This window comes from Sceloporus occidentalis, unplaced genomic scaffold (assembly GCF_023333645.1).
Source record: "Sceloporus occidentalis isolate IW3139 unplaced genomic scaffold, rSceOcc1.0.p SCAF_62, whole genome shotgun sequence".
Classification (NCBI taxonomy): Eukaryota; Metazoa; Chordata; class Lepidosauria; order Squamata; family Phrynosomatidae; genus Sceloporus; species Sceloporus occidentalis.
Window position 1 is genome coordinate 608697 of NW_028317042.1, and position 19723 is coordinate 628419.

General features: G+C 42.0%; 1 protein-coding gene across 1 annotated transcript; it reads left to right on the forward strand.

The window, feature by feature from the left end:
• Window positions 1-5315: 5315 nt before the first annotated feature.
• LOC149287253 (ubiquitin-like domain-containing CTD phosphatase 1) lies at window positions 5316-13885 on the forward strand. The gene is made up of 10 exons (XM_089493076.1): window positions 5316-5469; window positions 9366-9457; window positions 10407-10492; window positions 11409-11524; window positions 11804-11902; window positions 12203-12240; window positions 12647-12745; window positions 12965-13081; window positions 13480-13607; window positions 13858-13885. Exons 1-10 carry the CDS (start codon window positions 5316-5318, stop codon window positions 13883-13885), a joined length of 957 nt encoding a protein of 318 aa, XP_089349202.1.
• The last annotated feature ends 5838 nt before the right edge of the window (window positions 13886-19723 follow it).

Below are 19723 nucleotides of genomic sequence, written 5' to 3' on the forward strand. Positions count from 1 at the left end.
AGCTGTCATGTGTGGAAACATGAATACATTTATAAATATGAATTGCATGGTCTACACGTTTTTTTCCAACCTGGGGCAACTTTATTATGTAAACTGACCCCCTGGACCATACCACGTGCACATCGTACTTGAGAGATTGACTACCTCTAGGAGCCTGTTGTACACGCGCACCAACAGAGTTCTTTGTTCCAGGTTTCCAAAATAAATCAACCTTAAGAGATAATCTTGAACAGAAGACCTCTCGACCCATTCTCTCCACACACAAGCCATTTGTCATCTTAGGTCTTTCATGACATCATGCAAAATGCGCCATTCTTTTTTGTAAATGACGCTGGCTCCCCTTTCCATGGAACACTAGACTTCTGTTTATTATTATTCCATTTTATATTAACGAACTACTCAGATGATACTCACACCAGGAGATGTTCCAGCTACGTCATTTAACTACTTAGCGGAATAGAGGAAGCATCTCTTCTACCTCTGTTACACATCATGGAGAGCATCTCCTCTCCACCTATCATTAGACATGAGGGATGGTTGGGGGGGGGGGGGAATATTACTACAATGTTACACCAAAAGGAAGCTCTCAGTTACAAGTAACAACGGGGTTCCTTATCTAATCGTATCCAATTCAGGGAATGAGGGACAGGGAGTTCCCCTCATTAGCTTATAGTCTGGCTGGGGGCCAATCTACACAGACAAGAGTTTGACAGCAGATTAGAACCATTCAGCCCAACTAGTCTGGACGTTTTTCCCTCGAGTCAGTCTATCCCATGTACGCTTAAATGTCATCACTGTATCGATAACATCTGCTGGAAGGATGTCCCACTTATCTAATATGCTCTCAACGAAGGAAAACTTCCTTACATTCTCTCTATCCCTCTAGTTTGTTAGATATCCTCACGCATTGAAATGCTTCTTTCATTTCACCTTCTCTCTGTTCTCTCTCGCACATCATATATATTGCGATCCTTTTGGTGTTTATCATCATTTTTATCCTGTGAACCATTTTGGCCGCCTCTCTGAACTCTTCTTCACTAGCCCTACGGTATAAAATTAATGTGGACATCTCTTCTTTGCTTCTCATACAGTTTAATATGAAGGCCTCACCTCTTCTCTATCACCTCGCAACCTAAACTGCCCTTCCTTCCATTATAATTTGGAGATGTCTACACTCCTCGCCTCCCCACAGTATACCATGGAGGTCTCTCCTCGCCTCCCCACAGTATAACATGGAGGTCTCTCCTCGCCTCCCCACAGTATAACATGGAGGTCTCTCCTCGCCTCCCCACAGTATATCATGGAGGTCTCTTCACGCCTCCCCACAGTATAACATGGAGGTCTCTTCACGCCTCCCCACAGTATAACATGGAGGTCTCTTCACGCCTCCCCACAGTATAACATGGAGGTCTCTTCACGCCTCCCCACAGTATAACATGGAGGTCTCTTCACGCCTCCCCACAGTATAACATGGAGGTCTCTTCACGCCTCCCCACAGTATAACATGGAGGTCTCTTCACGCCTCCCCACAGTATAACATGGAGGTCTCTTCACGCCTCCCCACAGTATAACATGGAGGTCTCTTCACGCCTCCCCACAGTATAACATGGAGGTCTCTTCACGCCTCCCCACAGTATAACATGGATGTCTCTTCACGCCTCCCCACGGTATAACATGGAGGTCTCTCCTCGCCTCCCCACGGTATAACATGGAGGTCTCTTCACGCCTCCCCACAGTATAACATGGATGTCTCTTCACGCCTCCCCACAGTATAACATGGAGGTCTCTTCACGCCTCCCCACAGTATAACATGGAGGTCTCTCCTCGCCTCCCCACAGTATATCATGGAGGTCCCTCCTCGCCTTCCCAGCCCTGTATATTACTCTCCGTATCCCAATGCACGGAGGATGTAGGAGGATGCATGTAACCCGAGTAAGACCTCCCACACAGATCATAATATTGACCCTACAGCTCAGCCACATGAAGCCAGACAGCCTCGGGCCGCTACCCCGCAGCAGTCTCTACCTGTCTTATAGCTCCTCAGAGCCTCGGCTTTTCCATTTTGGGACCTGTGGCCGCTCTCCCTTTCCGTGACGGGATTACTGCCTCGGTGGTGCCCCTAAGCAATACGGGCACCTCAGTCGTAACGGGTCTCCGGGAGTACCGCTTCACCAGGCCGCTGCTGTTAATTTCCGGCCCACTCCAGCCCACAGGCCGTCCGCGCACTATACACATAAAATAGCCCACGATCCGCCCACAATAACAAACAGCGACAGCAGTGCACAAGCGCACAAGAACAGAACTGCTGACCACGCCTACTTTCTGGCAGCTCTGAGGCGCCAAACGCGCAAGCGCGGAATGGTCGGACCTGCGAGCGTTCAACGTGAGATATTAACTAAGAATTCAGTGCACTGAATGCGCATGCGTTCTTACACATGGTCCCGCACCAGTTCCGGAGCATGCGTTCTTAGGGTTTTTTTGCTGGCTTACCAGCCTGATCCCTGCTGTGGTCAGTTAAGCAATTGTTAAGGGTGATGGGAGTTTTTTTTTTTCTCAGAAAACAGGGATAGATACCTGTTGGTGCCAGAGGGTGGCAGGTTTTCAACCAACTAATCTCCTAGTATAAAAACCCAACACCAATGTGGCTAAAGGACTATCGGGGATTGCACAAAAATCCCACGAATGAAACAGAAAGAATACGGTCATGGTGTAAATGTCGGCTATATGCCACACCAAAAAGAATGTACATTAAAGTACTTAAATTAGCATTATTTAAAAAATAAAACTAGGCACGTACCTTCGAAAGAAGACGCAGAGCTCCTCCACTGTAGTCTGCGTATTCTTGACGCTGATTGGCTGCTTGATTGCTAAGCATCACCAGGAACTAAGGATCCAACATGTTTTTTCAACAGATGCTTAGATCTCTTAGAATGGATACAAGCTAGCTGGTTAAAGGTAAATCCTGATAAAAACAGAAGTCCTGTTGATCAGAGGACAAAGGATAAATGCGCCAATCCTAGGAAATACTAACCAAACTGGCATCGAATTCGGGGGTTCAGAGCTACTCAGGTCAAGTGAAGTGCGAAAACTCGGAGTACTCCCTGACAGTGGTTTGTCACTTAAATGTCAGATCTCCGTTGCAACAAATTCTGGAATATAGCCAGGATAAAGCACCTAATCCCACCAGAGGTTACTGCCACCCTAATCCATGCATTTATGACATCTCGTCTGGATTATTGCAATGATCTGTATGTAGGCCTCCCAGAAAAAGAACTTCACAAACTGCAGTTGGCTCAGAATGATGTAGCCAGACTATTAACAAATCAACCCCGCTTACACCATATTATGCCTATTTTACGGTCTCTCCATTGGCTTCCTATCAAATGGAGAATTCACTTTAAGATAGGTGTGTTGTCATTTGAAGCCCTAAAGGACCAGGGACCCTGTTACCTGAGAGCGCTATTAACACCCTACATCCCTGCTCGCCCCCTCCGATCCACACATATGTCTCAATACCCAAAGTGCGCACAAAATCCGGCTCCAATGCATTCAGTCATGCTGCTCCCACATTCTGGAACTCTCTACCACTGTCAATCAGAGAGGCCCCATCTTTAGAGACTTTTAAAAAAATACTTAAAACCCATCTTTTTTCCCAATCCTTCAGATAATTCACTCCTTTTCTCTTGTATGCATATACCTGTAAAGTGCTTTGAGTCCCAAAGGGAGATAAGCGCTATATAAATACTTGTTGTTGGCCTATAGATTGTAAGATCGTTGAGCAGGGCCTTCCTCACCTGTTGTCTCTGTTAGTCATTTTGTTATATTACATGCTACTTGTTATGTCCTGTCTACCCATTGTACAGCGCTATGGAATTTGATGGCGCTATATAAAACAAAAAATAATAATAATAACCCCTGTCATCTGCGCATACACAGTGTCCAAAGAGACAGAGCTGGGGGTTTTCATCAATAGACATCCTTATGCCCCTATACATCATAGACGTGTGTTTCCATGATGTCGTAATGCCACAAAATTAGAGTTATATTATAATTATCATACCTGGGAACCATCTGTGTTGCCCAAATTATTATTTATTGTTTTATATAGCGCCATCAAATTCCGTAGCGCTGTACAATGGGTAGACAGGACATAAAATGTAGTGTATAGCATAACAATTTGATTTACAGAAACAAATGGCTTTAATTCCGGTTCTCATGGAAACCTTAACTTCTTATTACAGATACACTTAATTGAGTCGCCTGCATTCAAGCAGGGATATCAACCAAAACATATAGGAATGTGTGAAAGTTTTAGAAAAACATTTAAAAAGATTGCGAACCAGACTTGTTAATCTTCACACCAGATTACTCTTCAACCCGCAGACTGACTTCAAGGGCAATCACCCTGCGTTTAGGATACAAGACAAGAAAACATTTCTAAAAGGAGGCAGATATTTCTAGGCGTTCTAACGAGGGTTATAATTTATTTTTTTTTTTTGTATATTTTTTTTTATTCCATGTTTGTGGAAAGACTTTACCTGCTTGTTTGTCATCATATACATTAAGGAAGCGGGTCTGAGATCAGAGGTAATTTAAAGCAATCTGGGCAGCATAAGGCACCTCGCCAAAAAAATGATTATAATGTTTTTTTTTTAACATATCACAATAACAGACACAGTATATATAGACATTTTTGTAATGTATCACACCACATACAATTTAATATATATATTTTATATATATAAAAATATATATTTACATATATCATATATTTACATAAATGATATATATATATACATACATACAAAATTTAATATATATTTACATACATGACTATATATATAATATGTCCATATATACATATATATTTATAAATATTTAAATATATATATTTAATATATATATTTAATCTGTTATTTGATACATACATATATATATATATATATATATATACACACAAACACGCATAGTGGGCTTTAAATCCAACACTTCTAATTAATTTGTATAGATCAAGTCCAAATTATTTGCTTACTGCCATAGACTCAAATACTAAATAAATGGAGCATGTCCAGGTACCGCTATGACACATGGACGTGATGTCAGTGTCAGGAAGCGTTGCCATGCAAACGCTGTGAGGACAGCGCGCGTGACGCGCTGGGGACGTTGCTCGCGCGTCACTTCCGGCCGGTATTGTTGTGCTCTTCTGTTTTGAAGCGCAGGTGCCGGTTCGCCTCATGGAAGTGGTTTCTTGGGCGTTATTGTCTTAACCGGAGGTGCTGTTGCCTCTCATGGCAGAAGAAGCTCCCGCCAAGGGCATGACGCTGTCTCTGATCATTAAATGGAGCGGCCAGGAGTTTCCTCTGTCAGCCCTGACCGAGGAGGACACAGTAATGGACCTCAAGCACTCACTGAAGACCCTGACTGGGGTCCTCCCCGAGCGCCAGAAACTGCTGGGCCTCAAATATAAGGGTGAGTGGGGGCATCGTGCTGTGACACCCCAAGGGCGCCCTACCCCAACTCCTGTCCTAATGCCTCTTTCCAGCAGTGAACGTGTTAACCTTGAGGGCTGTTACATCGGCTAATGCATTTTTCCCATGGTTGACTGATCTGTAATAAACTAACAGCCCTGATTACACAACACAGAGAAATCACCCCTAATTACCCCAAATACTAAAGACAAAATGAATGGACAGAACCAATAATTAAAGGGACAGCCATGATATGCCATTGAATGCATGGTAGCTGTGTGTTCCCTTTACATTTTTGGGGCTTCTCCCAATGCATGGGGGGTGAATTCTGCAGAGTCCCCCACATATGGTGTATTGGACCAGCTCTCTGGGTGGGGTGTATTCAGACCCCTGTGTGCATATGAAGTGAGCGCTCCTGTCAGTGGGAGTGCTTCCCTTCCACTGATTGGCTGCATGAAGCAGCCAATCTGTGGCAATAATTGTCGAACCACAGAGGTGAAGGGTAGCTGCAGTAGCACCGCTGCAGCTTCTTGCTCAGGTAAGTGCTTTGTTTTTTTTTCTTCTGTAGGAGGGACGTTAAACTGTCCCTTTAAGATGCTGTAGTATATAGTGGTAAAAAAACAAGCTTAGCTCGCTGTCCTAGACATACGTGTCATTGGCATACAGGACAAATGGTAGGAAACGACTAATGACAACGGCACCCCGTGAAAGAAAAAGATGTAGGGGTGCAAAAAAGGGCTGCAGCAACTAATCGATAAAATCGATAATGAGAATAGTTGTCAACAATTTTTATTGACTAGGTGCGATGCGCGCAGACGTTCTCCGCTGCTACCCGCCACTTCCGTCGGGGCATCTATGATGGAGCGACGGCGTGACGAAGGTGCTCCACCATAGAAGCCCGGCAGATGTGGCGGGCAGCAGCGGAGGTTGTCTACACACATTGAACAGACGTCCACCGGCTACCTCCGTGAGACACAAGGGATTCTGGAGGGTGGGGGGGGGTATAAGGCATATATTTATTACTCATTCATTTAGTAAAATCTGGGATCCGTTTAGGACTGGATGAAGCAATGTTGTGTTTAGGAGCCAGAGAAAATCCTTTTAGATCTTAAAAAATAAAAAAATAAAAAAAAAATGTGGGCATTAGCAGTAAAATTTTGGGAGCTTTTATTGCATAGATTCCTTCAGTACCAAATTTGCCAGCACAGTCCTAATAACTACGCTTACAGTTTCCTTTGGTTTTTTGGGGACCTCGGAGTGATGACACTGCCCGGTATGAAATCACACGTTCTCTAGCGTCCTGCAGGGTTTATTGGGCTTTCTTCACTTCGGCCAGCCGTCCCAACAAGATGCAAGCAACTTGCTGCTCTTCCGATGGCTTTACACTAAAAGCCAGCCGTTGGCCTTAATTGTTTTGGTTCCTAGATGTGTCAGCACTTACTAGCAGATCCAACAGTGCCTGGTAAATGTACCTTTCCTCCAGGAGAGCGAAATAACTTATGGCCAGCTTTAGATCTTCGTGAGGTTCTTTGCCATCAACATAGCAAAGAAAATGCAAATGGTTCCCGGAAAGGCTTATCATAGAGCAAGCAGTGATTGACAGCTTGTCTTAACCCCTTCAAGACCGGGATGTACCTGGTACTTCCTGGTCAAAGGTCACCGACAGACCAGGACGTACCAGGTACGTCATCGATGATGGGCGATCCAGCGTCGCTTTGAAGCGAATCACGAGCACGGAATTTAAAGATTTACAAAAAAGGGAAGACGCAGTTTGCTAACGTCGAGGGGTTAAATCCTCATTCATACAGGCCAAACAAGTTTTTGTTGGTTGTACCATCCTCCATCAGTATATATATCGCCAACGAGGGCACTAGAGATCCATCAAGCCCAGGTGCGCGTTTTGGCTTTAGCAAGCCTCATCAGCAACATCTGGATGTCTGTAAGCACAGTGAGAGAGGAGGATATTGGCATACGATACATGCCCTAAATCAAATAATACTGTTTATTGTCTAATATTGTGTGGCATGGTTCACTCTGTGCTTGTGGCTTTAAGGACTTGCGGCTAGGGGACAGTCTGGCTTTGCATTAGGCTCTTAAACTGAATGGAGAGTCCCAGGTCACCTAGGTTTTGGTACTAAAATAAGTTTTGATTGTGACTTTGAAACATAATTTCAGTTGCGTTGAACCTGCAAGAACCTACTCGCTCTTTGAAGCCGAATGGTTTGCAAATCAGATGCCACCTCTTACCAATACCGCAGAAAAACCACCGTCTTGTTGAGTGAATGAAGCCTTAAAGATGGCCTCCTTGACCAAGGAGAACCATTGTTTATAGCATAGCTGGTTGCGGAGCACGAACATAGGAAATCCCACCTGTAACAATTTGCCCTGTAGCCTGCGCCCTACTATTTGAGATCGGGGATAACGAGGCAGCCCTGGCATTTTAAGTCCGGCGACCGCCTAATGGTATGGGATCTGGAGAGGACAGAGATGAAAGAGTTGGAAGAGAACCCAAAAAGATCTGTACTCTTCAGAACACAAGGCTGCGTCAAATAATTGTATTACTAAAACAGCTGCTTGGTTCTAAGGTGCTCATTGGAACAGCGAATGAAGAACATGGAGCCTTGTTTATGTGGGTCCATTATCTCCACCTCCATAGTCTCACAATAGAGACTTTACGCTCCATCACCAGCTCGCCCTGGCATGTAGTACTGGAGATAGGTTTTCCAATTTCCCATCTTGTTTCTGAGATTGGACACAATGATTCTAAATGTAGAAAATCTCACATAATTAGTCTTTCTTCTTGAAGGAAGACCATATGATGCTTCATATCCTACCAACGATGAAGAACAGGACTTTTCTATGACTTTTCTATGACGTTTCACCGGCGTCGAAAACATCCAAACTCCAGAAATAACTTATGAATGATGGGAAAATATTACATCATTCATATTTTTCCTGGGAACAGTAAATTGTCGTCATGTGACACAAAACCAGACTTAATTAAGAGCCAACCCTGGCTAGCTTCTCTTGAAGTGAGTGAGTAGTGGTTGGCGCTCCATAATAGGGTTTATTCACTAAAGGTATTGTTGCCAGGAGAGATCTGCTTTTAACTTTTACTTAACAATCCCTAGAAAGTTTCTCCCAACATATAAGGGCCGAGCTGGCCCCTTATAATGCAAAACCCACCACGTGAGAAGACTTTGTAGAAACTTCAGTGATTTAAACTATACATTATTTAGTGTCGTTCCCAGGGCTGTTCCTGCAGCAGGTGTCCGTTGGCGATGGCCCTTCATAATGTATAGCAAAGTCAAGGAGCTGAATCCTGTTAACCCTTTAGCGAATAGATCCCATTGCCTTTACTATGTGTTATTTGTAAGCAAGGTAAATTAATTTGTCTCCACTCACCCGCAAACTCACAGTTTAGTGAATAAGACCCACAAACTAGTATCGCTTTCCATTGTTTGTGCATAAAAAAAACAAACCACCTGATTTCTCGAAAGGCAGCTGCTTCACAGGCTTTTTCTTGGGTGCTATTTAATCTCTGTTGTTGACGTTAAATCTCCTCTAGTAATATACATTCACACTCGTACCAAGCAATTTTTCACGGGGGAGGATAACTGATGTCAACACAGAGATGGACTATCTCTGCAGCCTCGACACGCATATTTCAAGCTGACTTGATGAGGATACTTTACCGATAAGCGCTTGTAGCCTGCTATGTAAATAACGCTTTGCTCGAATGCATAGATCCTCGCCTTCCCATACATTTTTCACCGACGTGAACTTTTAGGAGCATCCGGCAAATACGGATAGTATGCGTTTTTCGCAAAAACACCACAATCTGTTGTGTTATTAGATAATCCTCTGCGATAATTCTTTTCTGTATGTTTTTAACAGGTAAACCAGCCGACAACAACATGAAGCTGGGAGTTCTGAAACTCAAGCCGAATACCAAAATCATGATGATGGGCACACGAGAAGAGAGTTTGGTAAAACTTTCAGTTTTCTGTCTCCATACTGCAAAAACGTCTTATTTCGACAAAATGTCTTGCCATAGTAGCTGGAATCTCTCTGGGTTTAGTCTGGGACGCTGGGAGTCAGAGCTGACTTCAGGGCATTTGATCTCTGGGGCGGGCGAGTGGTTTCCTGACCTGGGTCCTCCCGTTCACTGCGCCCGTCTGAGCACGTTGGTCCTAGACTCTTCCCGGTGTCTTCCCGGCCCCTCGGCAGCATTCATTTTGATACCCTTTAGGGCAGGGGTGTTCAACCTGCGGCCCTCCAGCTGCTGCAGGACTACATCTCCCATACTCCTCAGCCAGCCACTTAGCTGAAAGAGCGTTATGGGAAATGTAGTCCTGCAGCAGCTGGAGGACCGCAGCTTTAGGGGCTCTCCTGACATTATATACACTTTAATTCACTTGATGCCTGTGACGTCTTTAAATTACTATTTTCTCCCCTTGTCCCCTGGCACCTAGGCTTGCCGGGGGCTTCTTTGCCCGAACACATCTCCTATTTGACAGTGTGTGTGGGCTATACACTCTCTGCTACCCAGCTCCAGTCTCTTGATGCCCTTGTAATCAACCTTGAAATTAAATGAAATCAGTTTTTTACGAAGTATGTATTAGCAGGAATCTCGCCAAAGAACCTCTCTAGGTTCTAATCCTGTTTCATTTCATCCCCGAACGGGTTGGCGTGTTACATCCACTTCTCCAGAACCCATTACATTCCAGATAAACGAGCTGTCTTTCTTGAGAATTTTTTTACGAGGGTGTTTCCCAACTTTAGCTTAGCGGGTTTGATCATGTAGAATGAGATCATTCTAATTAGCATTTACTTTTTTCTGTTATATTCTAAAAGCTACGATGACAAAAACACAGTAAAGCTTTTTTGTACATTGATGGCTTCTCCAGTTAGCTTCCTTCTGTTCTCCTCCAATAGGAAGATGTGCTGGGACCTCCGCCTGATAATGATGACGTTGTGAATGACTTCGATATCGAAGACGAAGTTGTAGAGGTGGAAAACCGGTAACGTTTGTAGCCTCTAATAACCAAGCCTGTGAGATCCTAATCTGATCCTAAACCATTGCAATCGGAATGACACCGACGCGTTTCGCACTTTCCAAGGCCGCCTACCCCATTCTCTAATCAATTCCCCAACACAAGACTTAGTGCGCCATTTTATTCTTTCTTTATACTTTAAAGCTGCTGATCTTTTTCCTTTCCCCCCCCCCCCCCTCTTGTTATCAGTTAAGGCGTATTATACACTATCCTTACAGCCGGTTTGTATAATATTTAATGGTTTATAGCTACTAATATTTACATTCAAAATACTCTTGACTCGTCTTAAACGTGGTTTATAGCAGTGTTTTTTCTTATTTTTTTTCAAGCACTTATCTTTTTTTTTGTGTGTGTGTGTTATATTTCACTTTTCCCTGGCCTGTGTTTTAAGGATTGAAAAGCACCTGGCACGGCAAACAGATTAAAGATCCTGCGTCTGGTGCTGAGATAAACTTTGCTCACCGGAATCCAATGCCATTTTGGAAATAACGGTGAAGCCGAAGTCTTTGCGTCTTCTTCTTTAATGGAGCATTTTGAAGCAGCTATTGCTAACAATGCATTTTGAACTTTGTCCTTTTACCACGAGTAGAACTTCAGCATCTGTGGCCCTTCTAGGGTTATAGGACAACTGATCCCTAGCAGGATGGTTCCAAGGGGTATTGTCCAGGTGCTTTTCATTCATGTCTGTGTGGGTTATACAAATGTCCAATTGCCCAACGTTGAGGCCCTTAGCTTAAAACTTAGTTATCTGCAGGAGCCCTTTGTAGCCTGTGGCCCTGATTCGCTTGACCTGTTTTAAGTTGGCCCATAAGCCATAAAAACTAGTTGGTTTTTTTTTTTATTCCGGATTTTCATTTATTTTTTTTCTTTGTTTTTTTTCCAGGGAAGAAAATTTGGCCAAAATATCCCGGCGCGTGAAGGACTACAAGGTGGAAGTTTTAAATGCCCCAAGGGAAGGGAAGAAGCTTCTGGTTCTGGATGTGGATTATACACTCTTTGGTGAGTGCAGCCCCCGGTGGTACCAGTCCCCACCAGTTACTTCATTATTTTTCCTGTACGTAGTTGATGCATCCATTATGCTCAAAAATAGGCCCTGGCAGTAAAACTGGGGTGCAGTGGCTTCTGGAAGTTGTCCAGCGCATGTTATTTGAAGGCAGGTCGCAGGATCTTTATGATGTAGGTTTGTCAAAAAAATGTAAATGTGTAAACCAACAAAAAGACTTAAAGCATTCCCTCTGAGCCTGGTCTATATATCAAAACTCTCCATGTTTATTTCAGACCACCGGTCCTGTGCTGAGAGTGGGTTAGAGTTAATGAGGCCATATCTCCACGAATTCCTTACCTCTGCGTATGAAGACTATGATATTGTAATATGGTGTAAGTCATGTTATCAATCTGAAACATATTGATCGCTGTTCAAGAACCCTTTTATAGATATTCTCGTCGTCCATGTTTACAAGAATGTTTCTTTTTGCTGTCTGCATTAATCGTTGACGCTCTAAGTAGGGCACCAACCGGAGCAATTGTCTTCCTTTAGAAAGGCTTTAGTGAATATGCCCAGTGTGGGTGGCCAATGACCATTTGAAGTTGTTCTTTTGCCAATGTGGAATCATGATGTTTTATTTATAATTTTTATTTTATGATAACGACTTTTTAATTGTTGTCGTTGACTTTTAGCGGCTACCAGTATGAAATGGATTGAAGCCAAGATGAAAGTAAGTTACAATATTGCGGCGTGCGGTTCAGCAGTAATTGAACAGTAATTCTAATAGGCCTAAAAGAAAAAAAATACATAATTATAAATATATATTTTATATTTATCAGTGTTGGGATTTGGTCACACGCACCTATTATGGCATAGGCTGCACAGAGCTTCTACTATTCCTAAACTGGTACAGATACATGAGAATTCCAGTACAGATGAACAAGATCATTCTAAACATATACAATTTTAAATAAAAGCGTGAAAAGTTTGTTTTATAAAGTCTTATCAAATTATATCTGACATCATTAAACTGGTTTACATTAATTTAAAGATGCTGTTTCACTTACCATTATGTACATATTTTTTAAATTAGTGTTTTTAGCATGAAATGTGGTTTTTTTTTTTTCTTTCTCTAGGAGTTGGGCGTCAGCACGAATGCCAATTACAAGATAACTTTTATGTTGGATAGTGCAGCCATGATTACTGTCCACACACCTAGAAGAGGCCTAATCGATGTAAGAGAATGTTTCCTTTTCTTATTTCCTATTTTTTTTATTTGTAAAGTTACTTCATTACTATTACTCCAGAGACACACAATCTTAGTCCCGAATTGGGTTAAGAAACGTGACTTCCTGCCAATGTGACCCGTCTACTTTCTCTCTTCTAAAAGCCTCAGCTTGAAGTCAATATGGTCTGCAGATTCCAATCCCTTTATCATTATTACTTTATTACAGGTAAAGCCCCTCGGAGTGATATGGGGAAAATATTCTGAGTTTTACAGCAAAAAAAATACCATAATGTTTGATGATATTGGCCGAAACTTCTTAATGAATCCTCAAAATGGTCTTAAGGTAAGAGGAAGCAAATTATTACCGTCAATTTCCTTATACAGATGGAGTCTAAAGCAGTGAAACTGACATCCTATTTATAATATATTGCTATTTATTGAAATATATTGGGGAAATCCCCAGATAAATATAAATTTTTGCTGTTCCCTAGCAACATTATATATATATATATATATATATATATATGAGAGAGAGCGCGCATGGAAATGGTCCAAACATTCTTGTGTCTTAATCTCTCTTTTTTCTTTAACAACGGCAAAGTTTACTTTTAAGTTTCTACCTAACCCTGTGTTACCGCATGCAACGAGACACCAGAAGTCTCTTCTAGTGATCTGAACAGCTAACCATACCTTAAATTCTCAGAGACATCTGTTTTCCGTTTATTTCCCATGTGTGACCAGATTAGACCCTTCATGAAAGCTCATCTCAACCGGGACAAAGATAAAGAACTCTTAAAACTATCTCAGTACCTTAAAGAAATCGCAAAATTAGAGGACCTCTCAGAGCTGAATCATAAACATTGGGAAAGGTAAGAAACAGAAGCCGGAGGCTTTAAAACCATCTTAGTATTAACCCAGGATGGGTGAATACTTCATTGTTAAACGTAGTCATCGTTTTTTGTAAGCTGTTTCTGAAAGAAGGCAAAATCCTGATTTTCAGGATGCCTGTAAGGACCAAACTTGTCTGGATTGGCTTCTTACATGTCTTGATATCAACTTAATCCTTCAATAAGTTCTCCTTGCATTATCTCAGCTAAAATTGTTTCTTTTCTTGTACAGATATCTTGCAAAGAAGCAAGGTCAATGATGAAGCGGTTGTCTCGGTAAATGGACAAGCTTTGTTTTATGTCGTTTCTTTCTTTTTTTGGACCCTACAAGGAAGCTTTTGGAACAGGATCAATTTTTGGAACATGATGAAATGTTGAGTTTCCTTCCAAAGTGTTTGGGCTGCTTTGCACACCTTCACCAACAACAGAAATACTGGCTTTAAAGTATCATGCGCCAAAAAAAAAAATGTATGACCAAATCTCAACGCTGGTAATGATAAATATATATTTTTTATTTATGTTTTTTTCTTTTTGTGCATACTGAGAACTTGGTAAGATTACATTGCGTGCCTAGCCAACCTCTCCCAGATGTTTTTCTTTTCCTATGAGACTTTAGCTATGCAAGTTTTCTTTAATGTAGTTTACCAGAAACAAAGTGTCAATAAACTGAAAGTCATGGCCTTAAATTGTTATTATGGTGAATATTTGGCTTCTGTCGTAAATATGCACTCTGCGTGGGGAACAGAAGATCAACCAACGCTGGGGGGACAACGGGGCCAAAGACCTGACTCTGGGGGACGAGGGGTTCCTCTCATGTGAAACTGAGCTTTCAGTGGAACTGCCTCTCGAATCCCAGGATGCAAGCTGGACTGTAATTTATAATACATCTGTCATTTTTACCAAATCCTACAGTAAGCCTAAACAATGCTTTTTTCTGCCAATGATTAGTTGCTTGAAGCAGCCAATCAGTGCAGGGAATCCTAAGACCATGAATGTAAAGAGGAGCTGCAGCTTTTCCCTAAAGTAAGTAAAAATGCATATTGAAATACTCATAAAGCACTTTAAAATGCATTATTTTTTTGGTGATGCTCGGTGACATACAGTCATATCGCATGCTGTTGAAGTCTGCATGTGGAATCTGGACACCCAACATTTCTTCATTCTAGGAAAAAATGAGCCGGAGGGACACACGCATTGCTTGCTTTCCAAATCTTTTTTTGCGCTGATATATACCGTATTTGCTCGATTATAAGACAAGGCTTTTTTCAGAGCAAATGCTCTGAAAAATACCCCTCGTCTTCTAATCAGGGTCGTCTTCTAATCAGACCTCAAATAGAGGTCTGATTATGAGAATAAGATCCAGATCCCCCGCACCGCTGCAGGGGACCTGGATCCTCCTGTCTCCCCCCCCACACACACACTTACCGGTGCTTCCTGCTGTATTGCCGGGGCAGCGGGTTGACGTCTATGCGATCCGCGTAGACAACGTCCGCTGCAGCCGGAAGGAGGTGGAGTTGCCAGCGGGGGTTTGTCTGCGTCCGTCGCGCATACCTTCCCCGACTGTCAGAGATCAGTGCAGCACCGGTGCGGGGAACTCTGATCTCTGACAGCCGGGGAAGGTATCCGCGACGGACGCAGACAAACCCCCGCTGCCAACTCCACCTCCTTCCGGCTGCAGCGGAGGCAGACGTCAACCCGCTGCCCCGGCAATACAGCAGGAAATTGGAAGCACCGGTAAGTGTGTGTGCGTGTGTGTGTGTTAAATGGGGGCATAGGGCATTTCTGGAATGCCTTATACCCCTATATGCCACTCTGGCACTTAGGGGGTTAAAAGGCATATCATGGGCCACAGTGCCATATTGGTGTGGCAAGCCTGGAGGCAGATGTGTGTAACTGGGGGACAGGTTGGAAAATACAAGGAAATAAAAACAAAAAAAATATTTTTCTCAATCATAGCTTTTATTTAAAAAAATAGTTTACATGAATTAACATTTACTGGTAAAACTTTTTTCCTTTAGGGTCGTCTTATATTCAGGCTTTTTCTTTTTTTTTTCTAAGTTAATATTCAGATTTTGGGGGGTCGTCTTATAATCGAGCAAATACGGTAGTTACGGAGCTGAAAAATACTGGCGGATTTAGCACTTTAAGCAAGGTCATAAACACGCAAAGGGTGCTGTCTGTTCAGTGTTAAAATGACATGTTTATGTTACACGTGGGTGGCTGCTCTTTAACTCCTTTTACTGCTTAGAGTAGATGTTTCTTACTGCTCCAGGACTATCCATAACGTTAAATATTAGCATTGATGCACTGCAGCAGCAGTATTCATCTACCGAGAGCGGCTTCTTCGCACAGAGAATGCGTCTTTCTGCAGCTCAAAAAGCATAATATGTATGCCTTGCGAACGAACACGCTCGCTGGTCTGAGTGTGAGTGAGATAAACTGTGTTTGGCTCACTCATAGATGTATTACGGTCTCTTTAAAGAGGAATCACAAGGGGAGGACATTATCCTTGAGCATAACTCCCAGAGCTGTATATATTGTAACCCACATTGTGATATACAGTAATATAACCCCCAGAGCTCTGTGCAGTAAAATAACCCCCCAGAGCTGTGTACAGTAATATAATCCCCCCAGTGCTGTGTACAGTAATATAATCCCCCCAGTGCTGTGTACAGTAATATCCCCCCAGTGCTGTGTACAGTAATATAATCCCTCCCAGCGTACAGTAAAATACCCCCCCCTGCGCTGTGTACTATAATGTAGGTTGGTATTGACAAAATCTGGTTTATTCTAATTTTTCTTCAATAAACTTCCTTTCTTTGCAGACCTGGAGGCGGCCATTGTTTTTCAGTCATGTGATATTTTGGGTCGCTTTCCCGACTTAAGCACCACACTGAGCTGTTGCTTTATGGTGATACTAATGAAGTCTGACTAATGAGGGTCTATCGACGAACAAAGTGTCTGTCATGTTAAAACTTATTTTTAATCTGTTACTAGCAATTAAACAAATTGGCCCATGAGGCCAGCATCATTGGGACAGTCATCTTTGTAAGGGGTTCTAAAAGCACAACTTTCCATACATGTCATATAAGATAAAACAAGTACATTGTTTGGTTCCAGGTAAGGAAATAAAATGCATTTTGTGGGCGTGTGATTAATGTATAGTTTCCAACAAATATAATTAAAAGAAATGTTTCATGCAGTGAAGTTCTCCCTTTGGGTCACAGAAAGCATGTTTAATGTAGAACAGACATACCGGATCGAATGTGAAGCTTCATACGCTATATGGACAAAAGTATTGGGAAACCTGACTGTTAGACCTACAGGGACTTTTGTGACCTTGTGTTCTAAATACATAGACATTAATATTTAGTTGGTCCGCCTTTGGAGCTACAACAGCTTCTACTCTTCTGGGAAGGTTTTCCACAAGATTTTGGGGAGTTTCTGCGGGATTTTTTGCCCATTCATCCAGTAAAGCGTTTGTGAGGTCAGGTGCTGATGCTGGTCCGACGAGACGTCTGGATCACAATCTCCGTTCCAGTTCATCCAATAAGGTGTTCAATGGGGTTGAGGTCAGGGCTCTGTGCGGCCGGTCAAGTTCTTCCACATGAAACTCATCCAACCATGTCTTTATGCACCTTGCTTTGATCACCACTATACCGACAAAAGTAAAAACTGGTGTTTCTTAAAGTATCGTCTCAAGAAAAAAGCTCCCCCTCATCGATCAAATGTTCACTGCTATGGCATAGTCTATTTTCTAGAATCAGGCCGCCATTCCTCTAACGTTTCTAATGGCCAACGAGGGACACTGTAGGGGTTGTCGCTAAAGCTGTAGCACTTTGTGACACGGCATAGCTATGAGAATCTTTTTTCTTTATGTAATTTAGTAACCCACGTCTACTGTTTCTTTACACAAATTTGTGCCTCTTTGGGCTGTAGAACCCTGTGATACCCTCATACTCCACAAACATTCTGAGGTCCTAGAAAATAGACAGGCTTCGCCGAACGGCACAGAAAATAGTCACAGGGGAAGGGGCAAATGCATATGGGGGGGGGTTTCTGCAGAATCTCCCCAAGGGACCACATAGCTATGAGATGCGCTAAGTTGCATATGATGGCTGGAGTGTCGTTTTAAGGAATCAGTTCAGCAAGTTGACCTCAATGGAAGCAGAACAATGTCAGTAATGTCAAACTTATATTCTCAATTTCAAAGTAAAAAAGTTTTAATGACAAATTCACGTGTATTTTTATATTATTTATTAAAATGGTTACATTTTTACAATATGTAAAACACTTTAAACACACCAGACGTCCGTAAGATGAGAACTGGTGATTGTCGTATATTTAACAAAAAAGGAAAAGTCTGTAAGTGAGAAAAGTAAATTATCAACATTTTATTGTTACGTCAAAAAGTCGGGCGGTTGTAGCTTAAAGGGTGTGAAATTAGCATATTCTATTGATTACTAGATATATAGCGTATGTTTTCATGATGTCCATTATGCATTAAATATGAGAAAACCTCAAAACATTACATTTTTGTATTTGTATTTCTGTACAAATATTGTCTTTCTAGGTCAACCTATAGCATTTTGAGGCCGAAAACTATAATTATTGAAAATAACCACGTAATTCCAATAATGTCACGGGTGTCCACGTCATTTAAAGTGTCACATCGCTCCGGCATGCTTTGAAAGGAATCCCTCCCTGAATAGAGGTGGATTCAACAGAAATAAAAAAAAAAACAAAAAACGGTCTACTTAACAATTTACCGTCGTCGTGATTTACGATGCTGTAACTAAAACATCTCAAAATGATCAGAAAATACACATAAAAAAACACAAATAAAGCAACGTACAGAGCCAATGTCAGCAGAACGCCGGTTTCTGGTGAAATGCGTTGGCTCTTCACGTCTTTGTCTTGAAATTTCAAATTACTATTTCATGTAGTAGTCAAAAAAATATTAGGGGAGAAAAAAAAAATGGGAGGACACTGTTTACTATCCCTGACATAAAAAAAAAATAAAGACTTCTAAACCATAAATACTTGTAAAATGGATAAATAAATAGATTTTTTTTCCTTTTCTAATCTTACTTTTTTCCCCTTACTTTTGTCTTAGCAGCATCAGATTGTCCCAGTGGTAGTCGGCTAAAGATGGTGGTTAGTGAAGACGATACGCCGTAGGGGGTTTTGCAGTTGTGTTTGTGGTTTAGGAAGACGACAGGAATGAAGGATAAAAGTGGATGTTTCTTCTTTTTTTTTTTTTTTTTTTATCTTATTTTTAGCCAGATACGTAATATTAACATGTAAACTGGGGCAGCTGTTCTAAAGGGGTTCTCAACAATAGCCAGTATCGCTTCCTCTGGAGCTTAGATGGAAGACCACTACCTAAAGCCTTCTAAAGATGGTATCTTTGTAGGCCTGGGCTGGCAATCTGGCACCCCAGGAAAATGCCCGGTGGGTCACAGGCTGACAGTGCTACGTGAGCATGAAAACGTAGCATGTGGCCTATTAAGAAAAACTGGGAGCCCCAGGTATGCACAGATTAGAGGATAGCTTAGTAATAATAATTATCAGTATATAAAAGGAAAAGAAGGTGGCTTCTAAAGGAAATGGGTGGCTTGGGATGGAAGATATGGAAATCCCATTTTACAGAAAATAATACCTAACATAGAAGTCACGTCCAGTAGAAATGGTATGATCCAAACAGAAATTAAAAAATGTATGACGACTGTCCTATATAAGAGAAAACTGTTGGAAAAGGAACAGTGAACCAAACTCAAAAGACATCCAATTGGACACCAATTAACTACCCCTACTGTTTCCCGGGTGGGTGCTCTTCATATTCCTATGGAATGTTGCATAATTTATGCAAAAAAAAAAAGGTTTTGTACATAAAATTCAATAAAAAAAAACATATTTCACAACTGCTCACAAGATATTTTGAAACACCCGTGTCTGCTGGCCGTTATCTCAGTTCATTAGGTGTGCCGGAACATTTTGGTTGTTAAAAGTTCAGCGTTGGAATGTATCGATAAACAACATGGCGAAGATTCTTCTCCAGTGAGAGACTAGCACACGCCATGCATCACCTTTCCTGT